This window comes from Drosophila albomicans, chromosome 2L (genome assembly GCF_009650485.2).
Source record: "Drosophila albomicans strain 15112-1751.03 chromosome 2L, ASM965048v2, whole genome shotgun sequence".
NCBI lineage: Eukaryota > Metazoa > Arthropoda > Insecta > Diptera > Drosophilidae > Drosophila > Drosophila albomicans.
In genome coordinates this window covers 16,833,875-16,851,420 of record NC_047628.2, presented here as the reverse complement: position 1 = coordinate 16,851,420, position 17,546 = coordinate 16,833,875, and the positions used below count along the sequence as shown (strand labels likewise).

Sequence of the window (17,546 nt, the reverse complement as noted above, 5' to 3'; positions counted from 1 at the left end):
CGGTAAAACTTTAAAGCTTTTAAGTCTAGGCAAGCTTCCGCAGACTTTGCTGCCTCGCAAGCTGTCATATTTGTCTCGCCCATAAGCACGTATCGGGAGACTGCCTCTGTCTCCATCTTCGTCGCTTATGTTGCTTCCGTGAAGTCACAGCTAAAAGCTATTGCCGGACAGCAACAACAGTAGCAACAGCAGCAACAACAGTATCAGCAAGGCTGGGTACAATAGCAATAACAACAGCAAGAGCGACGCCCCTACGAAAAGGCACAAAAGCAAACACCTTGTCAACAACAACGACAGTGAAGCTGACGCTGACGCTGCGCCGATGCCGTCTACTTTGGCGTTGACGTCGACGACGGCTGCAGACATATGGGAATTTGCGAATGTGTTTGTGCAAGTGAATGAGGAGTAAGCGTGATGATGATCCAAAAGCACGAAACACACTCTCGCTCATTAATTTAGCCGAACGAAGAGAGGGGCGACTTAACTGAAAGGAGTCATGCAAATTCGCAAAAAGCTACATTACTCTCTCTCTCTCTCTTCTTTCAGCAAGAGAGCAAGCAGCTGAATGCATATTTGCTTATCACTCACATTATCTTGATCAGATTTTCGAAATCGCTCTTTTATATTTGCAAAAATGTCAGGGATTTGGCCAATTCTCACCAATTATCAAGATTGTGTTGTACTCCGCATAACCGCCGTGACCTATATCAATGAACTTTCGCAACTTTTATTTATAATTCAAGTTAGTTTTGAATTTAGTTTATTTCCATTTATTTCAGAAGAAAACTTACTTTTGGGTAAAGAGAATTCATTATTTGATAACATTTTACAATTAAACTAACTACAGGCTTTATATTGCAAAATATTTGTATATTCATAAGCTTATGCGTACAACCCACACATGTTTGCCAATCCATGATGCGTAAATGATATCATAACTAATCCAGAGCAACAACACACCTCAGAGCTATATTCCCCCGCTCGGCTTGGCTCGGCAAGACAATCAATAAAATGAAAATTAAATAAAAGCGTTGGAGCAAAACAACTCCCATGAGACATCAAATGCCAACACAACACACACACTCACACATGCTGACATTTATGTGCCCCATGTTTATTGGAAAGAGAGTGAGAGAGAGCCGCAGTCGACTGCGACGCTCACGTTGATGCGAGCAGAGATGACGAATACAGCAACAGCAACAGCAACGACAATAACAACAAGTAGCAGCACCAACAAGTTGCGGTCGCTGCTTTGGTCCGTTACTCTTTTTACACTCGCGGCGGAACGCGTCACGACGCCTCGCAAAGCGTCGCCTCTCAACACACAACAAAAGAAACTAAATTTTCAAGCGCATTTCAGTTGTTTGAGAAACTTTGAACGGAACTAAACACGAACTAAAACCGCACGCGACAGCGAAAATTAAATACACCAATAAACTGTACAACAAAATCAAGTAAATACGCCCAACAATAATAAGTATTATAATCTTTTACAACTTGGTGTTTATTGCAAATATTTGTGTACACTTGCAATTGCGGCTGTGGCTCCAGACCGGTTTTTTATTCATATATATATTGTGTCGTACATAATGTATTTAGCTCCCGATCAATCGACGCTTGACGCCTCATCAATTCCCCACTCAATTGAAGCGCAAACGTTCTTTGTTTTTTTGCGACTTTGCAAATTTGTAGGAACGCAAGGTCAAACAATAATATACAGTGAACACCTAAGAAAATAAATTTCCGCTGAAAAATTTATAATTTTGAAAACAATTTTAGCAATTTTGCCGTATCTAAGAACAAGTTGTGGTTGCATTTAGTTTATTTTGTTGTATTTTAACAGTTTTGATTAGGTTGATTTTGCATAAAGTTTATTTTTTTGTTCTAAAAAGGTTTTACTGTACTTCATTATGTGTTTGACTGTTCATATATACGTCTATATATTTATATGTTTGTTGTCTTCACAATACACATGTCTCGCCAATTAGATATAGAAACCCAACGCAATTCGAATTCTCTAATTCAATTTTTGAAAATATTTTTAATGATTTGTGTTTGCTATTATTTTTTTTGATGATATATTTTGAGTACATCCATATGCTCTTAGGTATAATGTGAACTGTTTATACTAATGCGAATATAGTATTGTATATAGTACTTTCTTCGAATCATTCCAAATATTCGCATTTGCAATGCAGAACCGGTTGAATATTTCAGCTGCCTTGTCAGTCACGGGATTGAGATCATCCAGGAATCGATTCAAAATTATTCCGAATTTAAATGTACTTTGTTTGCATTTGTAGAATATTGAAGTCGTTGACTCTCCAACTGTTTTAAAATAATGTCTACATGATTAACATCAATATAAATACAAATCTATAATTTCGTTTGCAATGCATGAAAAATCGTCACAGCAATTTCATCAAGAGCAAGCAGCTGGCACAATATTTATTTACCTATTTACCTTTTTGCTTTTTTCGATTGCCCCTCATAATAATATTTGTGTGAACACAAACAAGTTCCATTCTAGAATTCATTCCCGCTTTTTTTATTACTCATTCTGCAGTCAACAAGTTTGTTTAAATTTAGACGTTCCACATTTATTTACATATTGTATCTGTCTCCCTTCGATATAGGTGCAATGCCACACGTGTGTAGGGGAATTTGGGGCAGTAAAACTTTGAAAATAGACCAAAAAAAAACTCGAGAATAGAATGGGATCTTAATGGAATTAATACAAATACTAATTTGTCTATTGCCGAAATTCTATTGTGCTTAAGTGGTTATTGACCTCAAAAGAGTGACTTGAATTTGTTTATGGTTTGTTATATGAATTTTGATATTTCTATTTATCGCAATTTCGATCGTGAGACATCTTTCCATCTCGCCTCCATTTCGTTAATTGTTTTTTCGATTAATTACATCACAATTTTAACTGACAACAGTTAACCATAAATAGATTTTTCAAGAGCTCTCCCACAATGCGGTCTTTGGCAAAATTTCGAATCGCTTTTTAACGACACAACTTACGTAGCACATTTGTGACTGTGTGTGTTACCTGGAAGGGAAACCGGTCTATTATATTAACCAAACAACTTCCCCGTTCATGGCAATTTTCACCCACTGCCACAAAAAGACAAGGCCGACTGCACGTCGCGTTTAACTAAGTCAGACTGTGGCTGGCGCAGATGAAGCTCGCTTTTAAATAGTATACAGCCACATGGTCATCTACAGTCAGTCTTATCAACTATCTATGCTCACTCTTGACATCATATGAACCCGGCTGAGTGATAAGAATAAGCTAAAGACGTAATTGTATTTTGTATTCTGTTTAGCGATCGAAATCTGAGTGTTCGATCAACAACAGTTTGCAAAAAACAAAATAAAACAATTTGTGTTTTCCAAGAAATTGCTGTAATTCAACAACAGATAATTATGAGACAAACTCATGGCGTCACGAGTTTCAGCTTCACATTTGTGATTTGTGATGACTCAGAAATGCAACCTGTTTTTGTGTTGCATGCAATAATTGTAAACAAAAGCAGTATTCAGACTGCAAAACTAATTCCCTCGTGTATTCATCAGATTAAATTTACATTCAAACATGTGCCGAGATGTGAATGGGAATTATAACCACAATTTGTGGTAATTTATAGCATTCTATATTTCTATTATAATTATTTCTATGTATGTAGAAATTCTCTCAATCAATTCCAGGAATTCCGTATTCGGTTTAGGTTAATATGCTAACTATTCTAGTATATAGAGTTGATCTTGACAGACTACTTCAAATATGATATCATACAGATAAAAATGCACTCATTATTTAAGGTCTGTCAATATCTGAGACGCAAGTGTTTTTTCTTGAAATTTCTTACTCTTAAAATGAGTTGGCAGCCCCATTTCTGATTAAAAGACTTTCGTGTCAATATGAATATAGATTAATTTGAAAGCACGTTGACGTAGCTGCTCTCTTACTCTGCGTGAATGATGAAAGTTCATTGATTATTTTCTGTGACGTCTTTCTTTGTCGAATTTACGTCACGACTTTTTGGACGGCAATTGTTCTAAGTATGAGTGTATTAAAATAATTAATATATTGTATGTCTGACCCAAGTCTGAATCGAGTCATTGGATTTCCCAGCAACGAGGCGGGAAATAAGAAATGTTCGCAATTAGTTCAACTTTGAAATTCTTTTCTTAAAGATCAAAAGTCTGGAACAGTTTCCGTTCACCTTGGCTGACTAAAAACTTGACCTTCTGATCTGCCACCCCGCCATCAAAACGATTTCTTAACCTCCCATCGTTAATTCTTAATGTCTGGGTGTGTGTCTATTTGCTAGTCTATATATATATATATAATGTGTATAGTATACACTGCCATGGCAAAAGTCCTCTCGCAATAATAGAAGAAGCAATGAAGTGTGGCCACGCGACAAGCCGAGCAAATCGTCAAGTTAATTATCATCACGGCTAACGCGCCCCAAAATGGGGCAAGCAGACACCAAAAGTGGCAGACCGGGGCGGACAGGGCGTGGCATTGCGTCAGCACTAAAGGGGCAGGGCTAGCTGCGAGTTTATGACGCAAATAGATATATGGTGAATCAATTAGAAGAGCTCGCAAAAACTTTTAACGCGGCGCAGCACAGAATTCATGTCGCATTTTCTAGTACGCATTGAAAGAGTTCTAAAGTGTATTAGTATGTGTGAGTGAGTGTAGTGTGTGTGTGTGTGTGTGAGTGAGTGTGGGAGAGTTTTGTAGTCAGCTTTTGGGAATTGTCAACAATGTGTTTGCTGCACACTCACAAGTGGCTCAGGCTCAAGCTCTGGCTCTGGCTCTGACTGAGTGTTCCGGGTATTATTAGCACAAATTGAATCAATTGTTTATGCAAACAACAAATTAAAGTGCTCTTCTATCCAACCCCCTCTTAGTAATCCCCATTTCTGTCCCACGCACTCAAATTAAGAATGACACTGAGAGAGATCGCGATGGGCAACTTGTGTTTTTGGTTTAGGATTTGGATTAGCGATGGCAAATTTAAATGCAAATTACAAAAGGCTATTTATAATGATAAATATAAGATGCAAATTACCAACTATAAATACAAGAAATATTATTATAATATTATATATTATATCCAGAAAGGATCAATAATTGCAAAGAAATAGTTACACTTGATTAGGAATAATTGAAGCATGCAAAATACTTAATAATTGTTTTAAAATTGATTCACATGAGTCATATATATATAATATAATAATCTCCGCTAACTCTGCTGTAGTGCTCATCTATCAATGTGACCTGTTATCAATTTCCGGTCCAGTGTCGGTTTTTCAACCAAAGTAATCTAATACATATTTATAAAACCATTTTCGATTATTGCAAAATTCTATATATTAGCATCTCCTTATCAAAAATTTAAAACAAGCGCTTTAAAGATATGAATTTGACCCATTTTCAATAATCACCATTCCTATTCCTATTAATCGATAAAATGTATCGTAATATAATATATTTTTCTTATTTATAAGAAAACTTCTTAAAGAAATGGTTGAAACATATATTTGATGGAATAATCTTTTATTTGCCGCTCTAAGACAGACAAAATTTGATATATTTGCATCTATTGCATCACATTTAAACTGCTATCCATAGATGACATATCGATATTAACTCATTCTGAATATTCAATGGGGAATAATTTGTTTGTTTGCTTGTTTGTTTTGCTTGTGTCGCAAATTAATCATCTTAACCTTTGGCTATCCTTACTTTATTCGCACTCTCTCCTCCAAGGCATTATTTAATATGCTGTTTAAATGCTCATCGCTATATTTCTTATCGCTATCGCTAACATACACTGCAAGTGTGTGTGTGTGTGTATGTATGTGTTGATTCGCGGGTTTTTTTTTGTCTGTTGAGAGTCGCGCGTTAATCGAGTGATAAGCATCTGGGTTATTTAAGTGCTGCAACCTGGCGAGAGCAGCTCAGTTCCTCACTTCAAGTCGAGCCAACCACGACACAAGCAATTTGTACAGCATCCACAGCAATCGACAACCGCATCGTCGTTAATCGTTATCGCTATCGCATACAGCTTGACAAGATTTGCACAAATCATCATCAAGAGAACTAAGTGAACAGAGTGTTTGTGTTATTCATTTGTTGCAGCATGTCGCACACCGTGAGGCGACTGAGCCACGTGCTCCTCCTCTCGCTGCTTCTCATCCTGCTGGCCAGCGAGGATGTCCAGGCCAAGCGTTGGTCCTTCGGCGGCAGCAAGAGTCGCTCCAGCTCCAGCAGCCACAGCAGCTACACGCCACGACGCTCCTCCTCGTCCTCATCCTCGAGCTACTCTCACCACTCTTCGCCCGCCCACACCTCCTACTCGGCGCCCGTCCACACCTCCTACTCGGCGCCATCGACGTCGCATGTATCGCACTCGGCACCAGCTACGTCCTACAGTTCACCCAAGTACCAAGGACAAAGTGGACATGTGGACAACACACGTCTCAGCTATGGCGACACACACTCGCAACCAAAGTCCGTGGCGCCCGTGGCATCCGCACCGCCTGCTCCCGGCTGGAATGTGCCTAAGGCTCAAGGACCGCCGCCAGCTTACTCGGCCAGCAATCCAGCGGGCGGAGCACGCACCAACGTCCACGAACCGCCGCCAGCGTACAATCCCAGCTACAAGGCGAACGCACCACCACCAAGCTACTCGGCTGCTACCAACACCAATGCACGTCCAGTCGCCAGCTCCTCGAGCTCCAGTTCCAGTTACGGTTCAGGTCATCACTACACGCCCTCTGGCGGCTACAGGTCACGCACCAACACAACAAGCTATCAACACTCTCCCATCACGGCGACGCATACGCAGGGTGTCCAGTCGGGCTATCCCGGTGCCACGTATCACAATCCCGGCCAGTTGCCTCCTGGCGCCACTTTATATCAGCCTGGACATTTGCCCGCCGGCGCCACCTTCCATAGTGCACCGCCAGCTGGCGCCACCTATCACAGCTCGGTCCCCGCAGGCGCCACCTATCACAGCTCGGTCCCCGCTGGCGCCACCTACCATAGTGCACCGCCAGCTGGCGCCACCTACTATCCCAGTGCCGGCCAAGTGCCCCACGCTCCCGCCTATTATCCCCAGCAGCCGGTGCACGCTCTACCCGCCGGTGCCACATACTTGCCAGCTGGCGCCGCCATTCCCCAGGGAGCTACCTACTATGCGCAGCCACCAAAGTCATCATCTGGACCCGGCTTGGGTGAGTAAAGACAACACCAGAAGTTGGTTTAAAGTACAGGTTATAATTGATTGTTTGCTTTAGGCACTGGTCTCATTGCTGGCGCTATTGGTGGTGCCATTCTTGGACACGCCCTTACGCCCACCAACACACGCGTTGTTGAACATGTGCCATCCGGTGGTTACGGAGGCGGCGGCTATGGAGGCGGCAACTATGGAGGTAGCAGCAACAACGGCGGTGGCGATGACAAGATCATCATTATCAACAATGGACCACCTGGCTCAGTGACCACAACGGATGCAGGATCTGGCACAACCATCATCAACGCAGGCAGCCCACAACAAGCTGCTCCCGCTCCGGCTCCAGCTCCAGCTCCAGCTGCACCTGTTTATCCAGCTGCTGCTCCGGCTCCAGGTGTTGCTCCTGCTCCAGGTGCGGCTCCCGCTCCAGGCGCTGCTCCAGCTCCAGGCGCTGCTCCAGCACCAGGCGTTGCTCCTGCTCCAGGTGCTGCTCCCACTGTCGGTGGTACACCTTTAGCCCCACTCGCACCCCTTGAGAGCGCTGCAGTTGCTCCAGCTGGCGTCAATGCTGCTCCAGCTGCTGCTGATCCCAATGCTGCAGCTGCACCCACTGGACCTATTATCTGCGTGCCAATGCTTTTGCCCGAACCTGATCCCAAGGATTCCAACAAGACCATTGAAGTCGAGAAGATAGTCTGCTATCCAGCACCTCCACCAGAAGTGCCCCTCAATGCAACAACACCAGCTGCTCCAGTTGCTCCAGGTGCTCCAGTTGCACCCGTAGCATCTGTTGACGGCACGCCCCTGGCTCCGTTGCAACCCGTAGTGCCCGAAGGACATGTGCCGTTGGCTCCCTTCAAGCCAAGTTCGCAACCAGATATCATGCGCATGCCTGGTCAGACGTCGGCTCGTCTGTCAGTGGAGTCGGGACTGCATGATGCCCACAGCGGTGTCAAGTCTGTATCCCAGTGGAGCGCGCTGTCTGCCCTGGTGACCGTGCTGGTGGCCTATTGCCTCCATTAACCATAAACCATAACTAGCTGCAGCTGCAGCTGGAATCTGTAATCCAAACCAAATAGATGTCAGTCAGCCACCACACATCCGATGGTTCTCTACGATATTTTGTAATTCAAATCGAATTTTTACACGCATAATATACACGTACTTTTCTTAGTCTTCATAATAAAACAAAACATGATGAAAAAATTACATATATGTACTATATGTTTATTATTATTAACATTGATATATATTATGAATAGCGTCCAAATCGCGTAACTACTTTGCAGCGCCATCTGTGTAAAAACACAACTCAAAGAGACTACACCATAGATGGCGCATTCTTACGTTCCAAACTTATTCACCTCTCTATGTGGACGCCAATTGATATGGCGCCATCTGTCTATATATTGCATGAACTAAATCGTTTTTGTAGTTGCTGTCTTGGCTAAACGCGTTTCGTTCATTTTAAACAAACGCAATTGCCAACACAAAGAAATTTTAATAATGTGTGCAACAACCTTTTACAAAAACTTGGCTAAAGATAGATTTTGGGTTTAGAAATTAGCTAAAATATTTAAATTGTAATTTTCGCTACTTATGAGAAAGAATTCCCATTTGAATGAATTTAAATGATAAAAATAAATGTAGTAATTTATGTAATATTAAAAATACCTAACAAATTTGTTTTTTTTTAGAATACCATTATTTTATAACCCACTCCAAGACATTTCTCAACCACAATTAAAATCGGATTATTGCCCTGTGTTTTCGTAATCCCAAACTGCCGCTAACTAAACTTTTTCTTCTCTTGACCAGACTGCTAAAATGAAGTTTGCCATTTTTCTGCTTCATGGATATTAATTTTATTCCGGTTTTGTTTACACAAAAACTTTTATTTGTTCCTTCGTGCATACATAGAAAAAGTGCTATACATAATTGTACATTTGGCTGCGGATAAGTATGTAGATTAAGTTGGGGCTTAAATTGGTTTTCAATTTTTATCTATAAATACGTTTTTGTCTTTATTTGTTTATTTTCAGAACTGAACAATATAAAATTAAATTCCAAATTTAAGTGGTCGATTGAACTTGACGTCTGCCAGTCAAAAGCTTTAGCCAGACATTGCGTGCCTTGGTCTCCAGCAAGATGAAGTAGACAAAAAGTATGAATCCTTGGACTGTGCCCATAATGCAGAAGAGATAATTGAAAACCAATCCGAGTCGAAAGTACGAGCAAATGCCAAAGATCCAAGTCAAGCCGAGCTGTGAAAAGAGCAACATAAAGAGATTCAGTTGCTGCCAGACGAGTTGCCTATTGCGATGTCGCAGCCGAGAGACGCTGTGGATAATGCGGCAGAGCACGCAGCTATTAATGATTAACACCGAACCGATGGGCAACAGAATGCTGTAGATTAAACCTGTACCGGATGGATAACACACGGTTGCAATGTCCCTGGGGCGATATGGTATGGGTGCATACGATTTGTGGTCGAGGAAGAGCAACAGGAGAGTGGGCAGCAGGGGCACGAGCCAGGCAATGGTGGCCATGCGGAGCACCACATGCTCGGATCTCACCATCAGGACGGTAACGTGTCGGCGATACTGCAAGTAGCCAATGAGCAGCATCCAGGTGAACAGTAACAGCACCAGATACTGCAGCGTGGCACCCAAGGCGATGCATGCAACACGATGCACATTGAATGCAAAACGCAAAACCCACTCATTGATATACACGAGCAGCAACATGCCAAAAAGCAGTGTCATCGCCAGACTTAGGTTGAGCAACAGTTTCGTCGCATGCTGCGAGCGCCATCTATCGGACAGCATGGCCGTCAGCCAAATGGCCATCAAACCGAACAGTGAGAGGCCACAGCCAACGGCTGTCACCATATCAAGAATGCATTCATGATGCAGTTGCATCGCATCTGCTTGCACCGGCAACTGCTTAAAGCTGCTGCCAACGAGCAGCCCAAACTGCGTCAAGTGATTCGTGTGGCACACAACAATTGCATCTTCGTCTTGTGAGGCATTGTTTTGTCTGGTCGTCACTCCGTTCGTCTGCCAGCCAACGTAGTCCCAGTAGCCACAATAGTAATTCAGCTGAGGAGATTCCTTAAGCACTTGGGCCTGCTTCAGATTGCGTAGCAGGAAAACCAATTGACGTGGCAGGTCTTCTGAAAGGGATAGGGAAGGAAAAAAGGTAAGAAAAATGAAAATAAAAACATAAACTAGGACAGACTATCAGTAATATTCGACAATATTGACTTAGCATAGTAACAGTTGTACCATTCATTTGGAATTAGAATTCAGCATGTCGAAATTCATAAGTTAAATTATATTACGTATACGCCTGCCTGTCCAAACTTATATCTATTTCTACTCACTCATCACCTGAGGTATGCTTATGGACAGCACATGGCTCTGTAAACTTGATCTTTTCTCTGGTGGCAGTTTCTCAATGAAGAACGCATTGTTGGCATAAATCTTAAAGATCAGATACGTAGCTCCAGCACTTTTCAAAGATTGCCATAGTTCGTGAGACAGAAAAGTCGCAGTCTGCAGACCAGGTTCAGCTTTTAGATTATCAACACTTTCATTGGCGTAGAGTAAACGATACCAGTAATAATGATGGAAGCAATTCAAACGGTTCGGTGCCGCACGATCGTAGATGGCAATGCCAGTGTATTGATTACAATCCGGAAATATATAGAAAACGCTCAGTTTTTGGCTAACTAAAATCTGCAATCCTTTGGCGACTCTCATGTCAACCAGATTCGTTATGTTAACAAGGGCGTTCTGTGGCTTACAGCTCTTAAGATCGTGCAGATGTGGTCCCAACTTATCCATGTAGCCTTCGAAATTGTAGAGCAGATTATTTGTGGTATTCAGTCGAGCCGAAAGTTCCAACACTGTGCTATCCGTGTCCATCAATAGATCGTAGAGCCCAATGATCGCAGAACTCTCAGCATCGTTTTGTTTTGTTTTCTCCTTTGTGACAGCATCGATGATTTTGTTGACATTCACAACATCCACTGGCTGAATTTTGTGTTTTGCGTTGCCAAGAAGTTGCGATGTATTGTACACAACATTGTTGCGATATGTTTCATCTAAAGCAGGCAATTCCTCATTGAGTTCAAGTTTTAGTTTGTTCAGACGTTGACTCAACTCGTTGGCTTCCATTTCGAATTGACAGGTGATGTTCACAAGTTCCTCCCACTTATTGTGGCCAAGGCATCGACGCATCACTGGCAGTCCATTTTGATCCACACAAAGGTGTCCCATCGTAGCAGATTCATTCACCGCAGTTAAAGGAAAATAGTTGTTAAAGATTGTGCGATTTTCACCGTTTTGGTAGATGTGGCGAAAGCCAACTTGCGGACAATGTTCGACGATTGCGGAGACAATGCTCCAAACTAAACCGAGCAGAAAAATCTTTATAAAACACATTTCTAATATCAAATTGAACTTTCTGACTCCAGTTGCAAGCGCAAACTGTTTTGTGTCAGAGTTGATTAAGAGATTTATATTTATTAGTTGACCACAACTACAAATGATTAATCAACCGACAATTCTCTTATACGACTCAAAAATGGTTTCTCTGGGTTGGATGGAGAGTATCGAACAGTTTGTAAGTCATTGAAGATGGATATAATAAAATAATAATAACGAATGTATTTTTTATGTCTATAAATAAATAAAATGTTTTATAATAATTTGTAAGTACAATACGATTTAGTATTTAGAGTATAATTACAACTTTTGAAATCTTTCCTTTGTCAGGTTTGAATTCTCTAAAAAATATTTGAAGTACGTCAAAGTTCTTTTGCTATTTGAGTGGAAGAAAATTCGCTGCAAAGTTAAGAGATTGTTGATACTTTTTGTGTGCATTTGTCGTCTGATTCGGGCTTAGACAAACTTTTGGATACTTTTTTTGTGGACAGAGTGTAGATTGAAAATAATAAGAAGGCAACAACAGGAAGAGATGAATGTATGCACACATGTGGGAAACCAGGAAATGCATTTGGCTTTGTAAGTGACAGAAGTGAATGCTTAAAATAAAAGTTAGTAATGCGCAGAAGTGAAGAGCTACTCAAAGGATTTGTTTATTTGATGATAACAAACTTTATTTGATATAGTACTTAAAATAAAAATTTATTCGACAGCAACTTAGAGATAAATAATGCTTAGCTTTAAGTGGAAAATATTCCACTTTAATTTGCAGAGCTTTTTATTAATTCATCAAGAGTATTAAACAAATAGAACAATAATTAAACTCAACTTGTATTTTGAGAGAATGATGCTGGCAAAGTGTTGGCTGTATTTACTTTTGTTGAACAAAGTTTGGCATGTGGTTCTATGCCACAAAATGTTGATAACGAGACGTTGACCCCATAGATGAAAAAGTATTCAAATTTGCATGCTAATGAATGGCTGTGAAACTATTTGAACTTGTATAATAGAGTAGCAAAAACTAAACAAATTGAATATCTAACTATCTACATATATGATGTGAAATGACGTTAGAAGCTTGTTGGAAATGATTAAACAGACGCCAACAGCTGGGCAATTAAATTTGAAAAGTTTCTTTTGAATTTGTGAAAAGTATAAACTATATTAAGTGAAGCTATTAGACAGCTGCTTTTTATTACTCACCTTAAATGTTTATTTATTGCATGCGCTTTCAACATCACTTTTTGCATTTAACCACACCGTAAACTTTGCCAAGGATGTGGCAATAGTGATGAACGATGATGGGCCAAGGACATTTTAAAGGCTTTCACTCAGCGGCGTTTCTCTCATTTTATGCACTTGTTTATCAAGTCAACTGTTCATTCATTCACTTTGGCTGCACGAACCGCACTTGGCGATGCATTCATTCAGAACGCGTTGTACTCGTGTTTGAATTTGAATTTGCATTTGAATTTCACTCGCAACGCATTCAGGCATTTTACAAGGCAACTTTTCGCCAAAGTCAAGGTAAACTTCGCAAGGGCAGACCAAATATATAATTGGTTCATTGTTGCCAAGGAGTTTGCTGTTGTTTTTTGCTTATTAATACTTCCATAAATAGTTAGTAAATGGAATTCCCTTCTGAATTTATATTTAAAAAATGAGAATGAGATATAGCCTTCGCTTTTCGAAATTGCATTTGTTGACAAAAGCAGAGCGTTTGGAGTCAGTGTTTTAAGAGCACTTAATCGGCTGCTCGAGCAACTCTTTCACTGAAATTCAATTTGTATATTTGATAAGCATTTTCATTCCCCAAACGACTTCGAGGACCTTTTAGCACAATTTGATTAGGATTAGGCTACTTAAACATAACAGCGACTGTCGCAACACTCAAAAGATTTTGGCCAAATCTATTTTCTGGCTCCGTCTCCCTTTTCCTATTCAAAGGTAAAGCAGAAGCTGTAAAGAAAAACTTTTTTGTGTGCTCTGCTTCTGCACTTCTGTCTGACTCAAGAGAATAAAAGGTCAATAAAATTTGTCTGGCGGCGGGTCGAAATGTAATTGTGCTAAGGCAATTGTTGGCCGTGACCATGCAACAATAAAGGTAACAAGTGAAAATACTTCAACTGTGAGTGCTTAGTGAATAAGAAAAAATCAAAATAAATACAAAAGAAAACTCAATAACTCAAATTGTAATGTAACACAAATATTATCTTGGAGTTTTATTTTGCGTCTGTTATCTTTGATAAATTTAAAGTAAATACATCAATGTGGATATTTAATTTAAATACTCTGCTGTTTATAGTGCAAAATTGAGTTCACTAGAATCAATTTAGTATTTCTATATTCATATCAATACGATTCTATTTATAGTTTCTATTCATACATTGCACAATTCATAAATCCATAACGGAATCTATTATTTGCTTTTTGCCGCTGCAGTTTTCAAGTCCTCGATAGTATAGTGGTTAGTATCCCCGCCTGTCACGCGGGAGACCGGGGTTCAATTCCCCGTCGGGGAGGTCTTGAGTCTATACTCTTTTTACTTTTTTTTAATTGTAGTTTTCTTTTTTTTCACAGATTGAATGAACTATATATACACTGTAAATATGCGGCTGCGTCACAATTTGAGCGGGTAAGTAAATATTTATGTGTTTATGCATGGGAAAAATTTGTAGTTCGCTTTCAAACAGATGCCCACGAAATAGTGCTATACTTAGTGTAAACTATTAAAAGAACTTGAAGAGGCGGAAGTATAAATATGTCTGGTAGTGAAAAGTCAAGATGATAAAGAATTAGTTTTGTATTTCTTCGACACATACGCTTAGTCAATAATTAATTTTATTGTAAAATGCAGCATTTAATTAATGTTGTTCCCATTTTGTTTCGCTTGCTCGTACTAAATGATTTTAGTGTGTGTTTGTTTTTTTGTGTAGCAAAAACTAAGTGCAACATACGCGTAATCAACTGCAACCGGCTGATAGGCAAGTCTCTGCAAGGACTTCGAGACTTCACATACGAATTAAAAGTTCGCCTTGGCATTTTAGCCGCCAATTAAGGGGTTACATGTTTGCTGTTGGTTGGCAAAACTCTCTTCTTCCATTGTGGTTTCATTAGTGGCCAAGTAAATGGATCGACAACTGCATCCTTTCCTTACTCCATACTTTTCATTTCTTTTACCCTCAGTGGTTTTTCTTCTTCTTTGGTAAAAACTTTTGCAATGCCAATTTTCTCTTTTACAAAACTTTTGTGTCGCGTTTTTCTCATTTCTGCGTATAAATTGCTGTCAATTAGTTTAATTGTTTTTTTTTTTCTCTTCTCTTCTTTTCTATTTTTTTTCGGGTTGTTTTTCGTGCCATCGATGACCATTGATAAGTTGCACAATTATATTTTCTCGATTTAATGAAAAACTAAAGTACTTGAGGGAGAATGAATGCTGAATTAAATTTGATAGATGTCTGCAAGAATTCAATGTCCGCTTTTCAAAAAAACAAAAAAAATGATAAAAAGCCACATCGCGTGTGTGGCAGGACACGAGCTCAGCAACTTGGTGACATTCCACGTAATCGGGAATTATAACATAAATTTTAATTAAATCCCGCTCCACACACACACTCACACACAAACCACACACACACAGGACAGAGCTACACACAGACCGCATAAAAAGATTTAAGAAGGATTTGCAATAGCCTTAAATTCATATAGTATATAAATTCTTTTTCGCATTACGCACCAAAAGAAGCTTTACTCAATTCAAAAACAGCTTTGTTCATATTATTAATGTTTCTTTTATTAAGCTAAAGTCTCTTCACTCTATCTCTCTATCGCTCGTTCCATATTCCATGCTTAATGCTAATTAGAAAAGTTTTCAAAGTAACTCTCAGCATCAGTTGATTGATGGAGATTTGCGATGACAGCTGCAACAACAGCTTTTAGTAAGAGTTGTGTCAATTATTGGCACTCACTTTAATTGCGCCTAAGTTCGCTGCTTAGCTACGGAAATTCTTCGCTTTTAACTGTTCCATTGGCTGCAATTTGACTATTAAAGTGTTGCTTACTGTTGGTACTGCAGATATTATTCTGCGTTTCCTGCTTGGCTCCTATATTAACATAATTGTCCTCCAAGGACCTTCGGCGAGGGCGCAATAAAAGCGCACACACACACATACACAATGAAACTAAACCATGCTGTTGTGTTGGACGCTGTCCGCTTCCATAACTGTGCGATACTCCACAGCTACACAGCTTGTGTGTTCATAAAAGGAGCATAAACATTTTTATGACTCTTGCCCCTTTCACACAGCACAGAAAGAAAGGAAAGAAAAGGAGAGAGAGAAAGGTTTAGGTTTATCTGTATTAAAGCGTTGGAAAATGTGCTGAAATAATAGTTATTATATTAGATTTAGACACGCTTAAATGAGAGAGGGAATTTTGATAAGAAGCACTTCAAAAAATGAAGCACAAGAACTAGTTAAATATTTAATTTATTTATTAATATTACATAGCACATTATCACTACTCTGTTTGCTTCTCTTGCTTACGCAGACAAAACTCAAACAAGACCGCGTTCTTATTAATGGAGATGTGTTTTTTTTAGCGAGTGTTGCTTTGCTTTCATCTTGAATCGCCCTGCAGCTGAGCTGTCCATCAAACTTGCGACGTCACGACATCATTCTGCTTTTACAACCAAAATTCAGGTTGTCCAACGATGTCACTGGGCTAATTCACAGGCAAAAAGTTAAAAGTTTATAGGGTATAATTATAAATAGTGCCACCTTAAGTTGAATTAGCAACGTTTCTTTTATGGTACAAAGTGCGGCCATAAATTATGTCAAGGGTCATGTTTGTGCAACGTCGAAAAACAAGAAAGAAAACAAGCAGAGAGAAATTCGATTTGTCTTGAACGTGTTCAACGTGTCGTATGTGTAACAAGTGCTGCACATAAATTCGGCAGCTGGCTGTTAGATTCGGCAAAACCACATAGATAAATAAAACCCAAAGACTTATGATTTAGTTGTGCTGCAAATTTCGAGCAATTTGTTTTGCATTCACCTAGAAAACATTAAGCTTGAGCTCAGATTTAACGACTTATCTGCATCTTTAATTTGCATACGATTTAACAAGAAGTTCGTCTGCAAGTGCAAATAATATGTTATTGTTTATTGAGACTTCATATTGTTGTTGGAGTATTAAATCTTCAAGCTTAATTACGTGCCATCATTAAGTACTGCAAGTGACACAAACAAAACAACAACTATGTGCAAAATTATGCAAAGACAAAAGTTGTTTAGCAAACTCGAGTCTTGATAAAAGTTTTGTGCGGTTTGTCCATGCTAACTTGAAGTCAGTCGTAAGTTTTGCATTTAAAATGAAATGCGAAAACTAATCTAAATGAAATGCAAGGCAAAGTAGATGCTGTGTAATTGAAATTGACTTTCTCACTTTGACAACAACATAAACAGCTTAATTGTTAATAATCCGCATATGTGTGTTTAAGGTACTTTCAATAATTGCAGTTCTTTGACTTTCCGAGACGAAACGAAATGAAACGAAACCGGTTTTTGCACGTCCTAAAACATTTAGGCAGTAAATCTTTAAAAGCTATTACATGGAATGCATTAGGCTGCATAAATATCTGCTGACTGTAACACAATTCATAGCCTAGCAAAAGACATTACTTGCACACACACACACACGCACAATGAAAGTACTTTCACAGTAACACCAACACCAACACACGCTCACACATTTCTATATAGTACATTCATGTGCAGCATCCTTATGGCATGTTGTCTCTCTTTGCCTCTTCCTATCCTGCCATCAGGCATCT

At 39.7% G+C, this 17,546-nt stretch overlaps 2 protein-coding genes, 2 long non-coding RNA genes and 1 other non-coding gene across 10 annotated transcripts in view; 3 read left to right on the top strand and 2 right to left on the bottom strand.

Annotated features, from left to right (window-relative positions):
- The first annotated feature begins 1,315 nt into the window (after positions 1 to 1,315).
- LOC117563211 (nascent polypeptide-associated complex subunit alpha, muscle-specific form) lies at positions 1,316 to 8,471 on the top strand. The gene is made up of 3 exons (XM_034241402.2): positions 1,316 to 1,454; positions 6,167 to 7,263; positions 7,327 to 8,471. The coding sequence occupies exons 2-3, from the start codon at positions 6,168 to 6,170 to the stop codon at positions 8,283 to 8,285; spliced, it is 2,055 nt and encodes a 684-aa protein (XP_034097293.1). The 5' UTR covers positions 1,316 to 1,454; position 6,167; the 3' UTR covers positions 8,286 to 8,471.
- Positions 2,035 to 3,219, bottom strand: LOC117563214 (uncharacterized). 3 transcript variants are annotated; one of them, XR_007954486.1, is made up of 3 exons: positions 3,031 to 3,219; positions 2,457 to 2,678; positions 2,035 to 2,328 (listed from the first exon to the last, which is right to left on the bottom strand). It is a non-coding gene; the product is annotated as an uncharacterized LOC117563214 (long non-coding RNA). The 3 variants fall into 3 exon arrangements; XR_007954485.1 differs by having other exon boundaries at positions 2,035 to 2,345; positions 2,465 to 2,678; positions 3,031 to 3,218; XR_007954484.1 differs by having other exon boundaries at positions 2,036 to 2,328; positions 2,465 to 2,678; positions 3,031 to 3,208.
- Positions 8,472 to 9,334: 863 nt separating the features above from the next.
- Positions 9,335 to 11,545, bottom strand: LOC117564935 (adhesion G-protein coupled receptor G2-like). Its single transcript, XM_034243889.2, has 2 exons — positions 10,648 to 11,545; positions 9,335 to 10,437 (listed from the first exon to the last, which is right to left on the bottom strand). Exons 1-2 carry the CDS (start codon positions 11,543 to 11,545, stop codon positions 9,335 to 9,337), a joined length of 2,001 nt encoding a protein of 666 aa, XP_034099780.1.
- Positions 11,546 to 14,163: 2,618 nt separating this feature from the next.
- Trnad-guc (transfer RNA aspartic acid (anticodon GUC)) lies at positions 14,164 to 14,235 on the top strand. Its single transcript has one exon. It is a non-coding gene; the product is annotated as a tRNA-Asp (tRNA).
- A 73-nt stretch (positions 14,236 to 14,308) lies between these two features.
- Positions 14,309 to 17,546, top strand: part of LOC127565152 (uncharacterized) — a 47,368-nt gene continuing 44,130 nt past the window's right edge. For all 4 annotated transcript variants that reach the window (XR_007954527.1, XR_007954528.1, XR_007954525.1 and 1 more), the window contains exon 1: positions 14,309 to 14,348. This is a non-coding gene — a long non-coding RNA (uncharacterized LOC127565152). The remainder of the gene's footprint in view (positions 14,349 to 17,546) is intronic.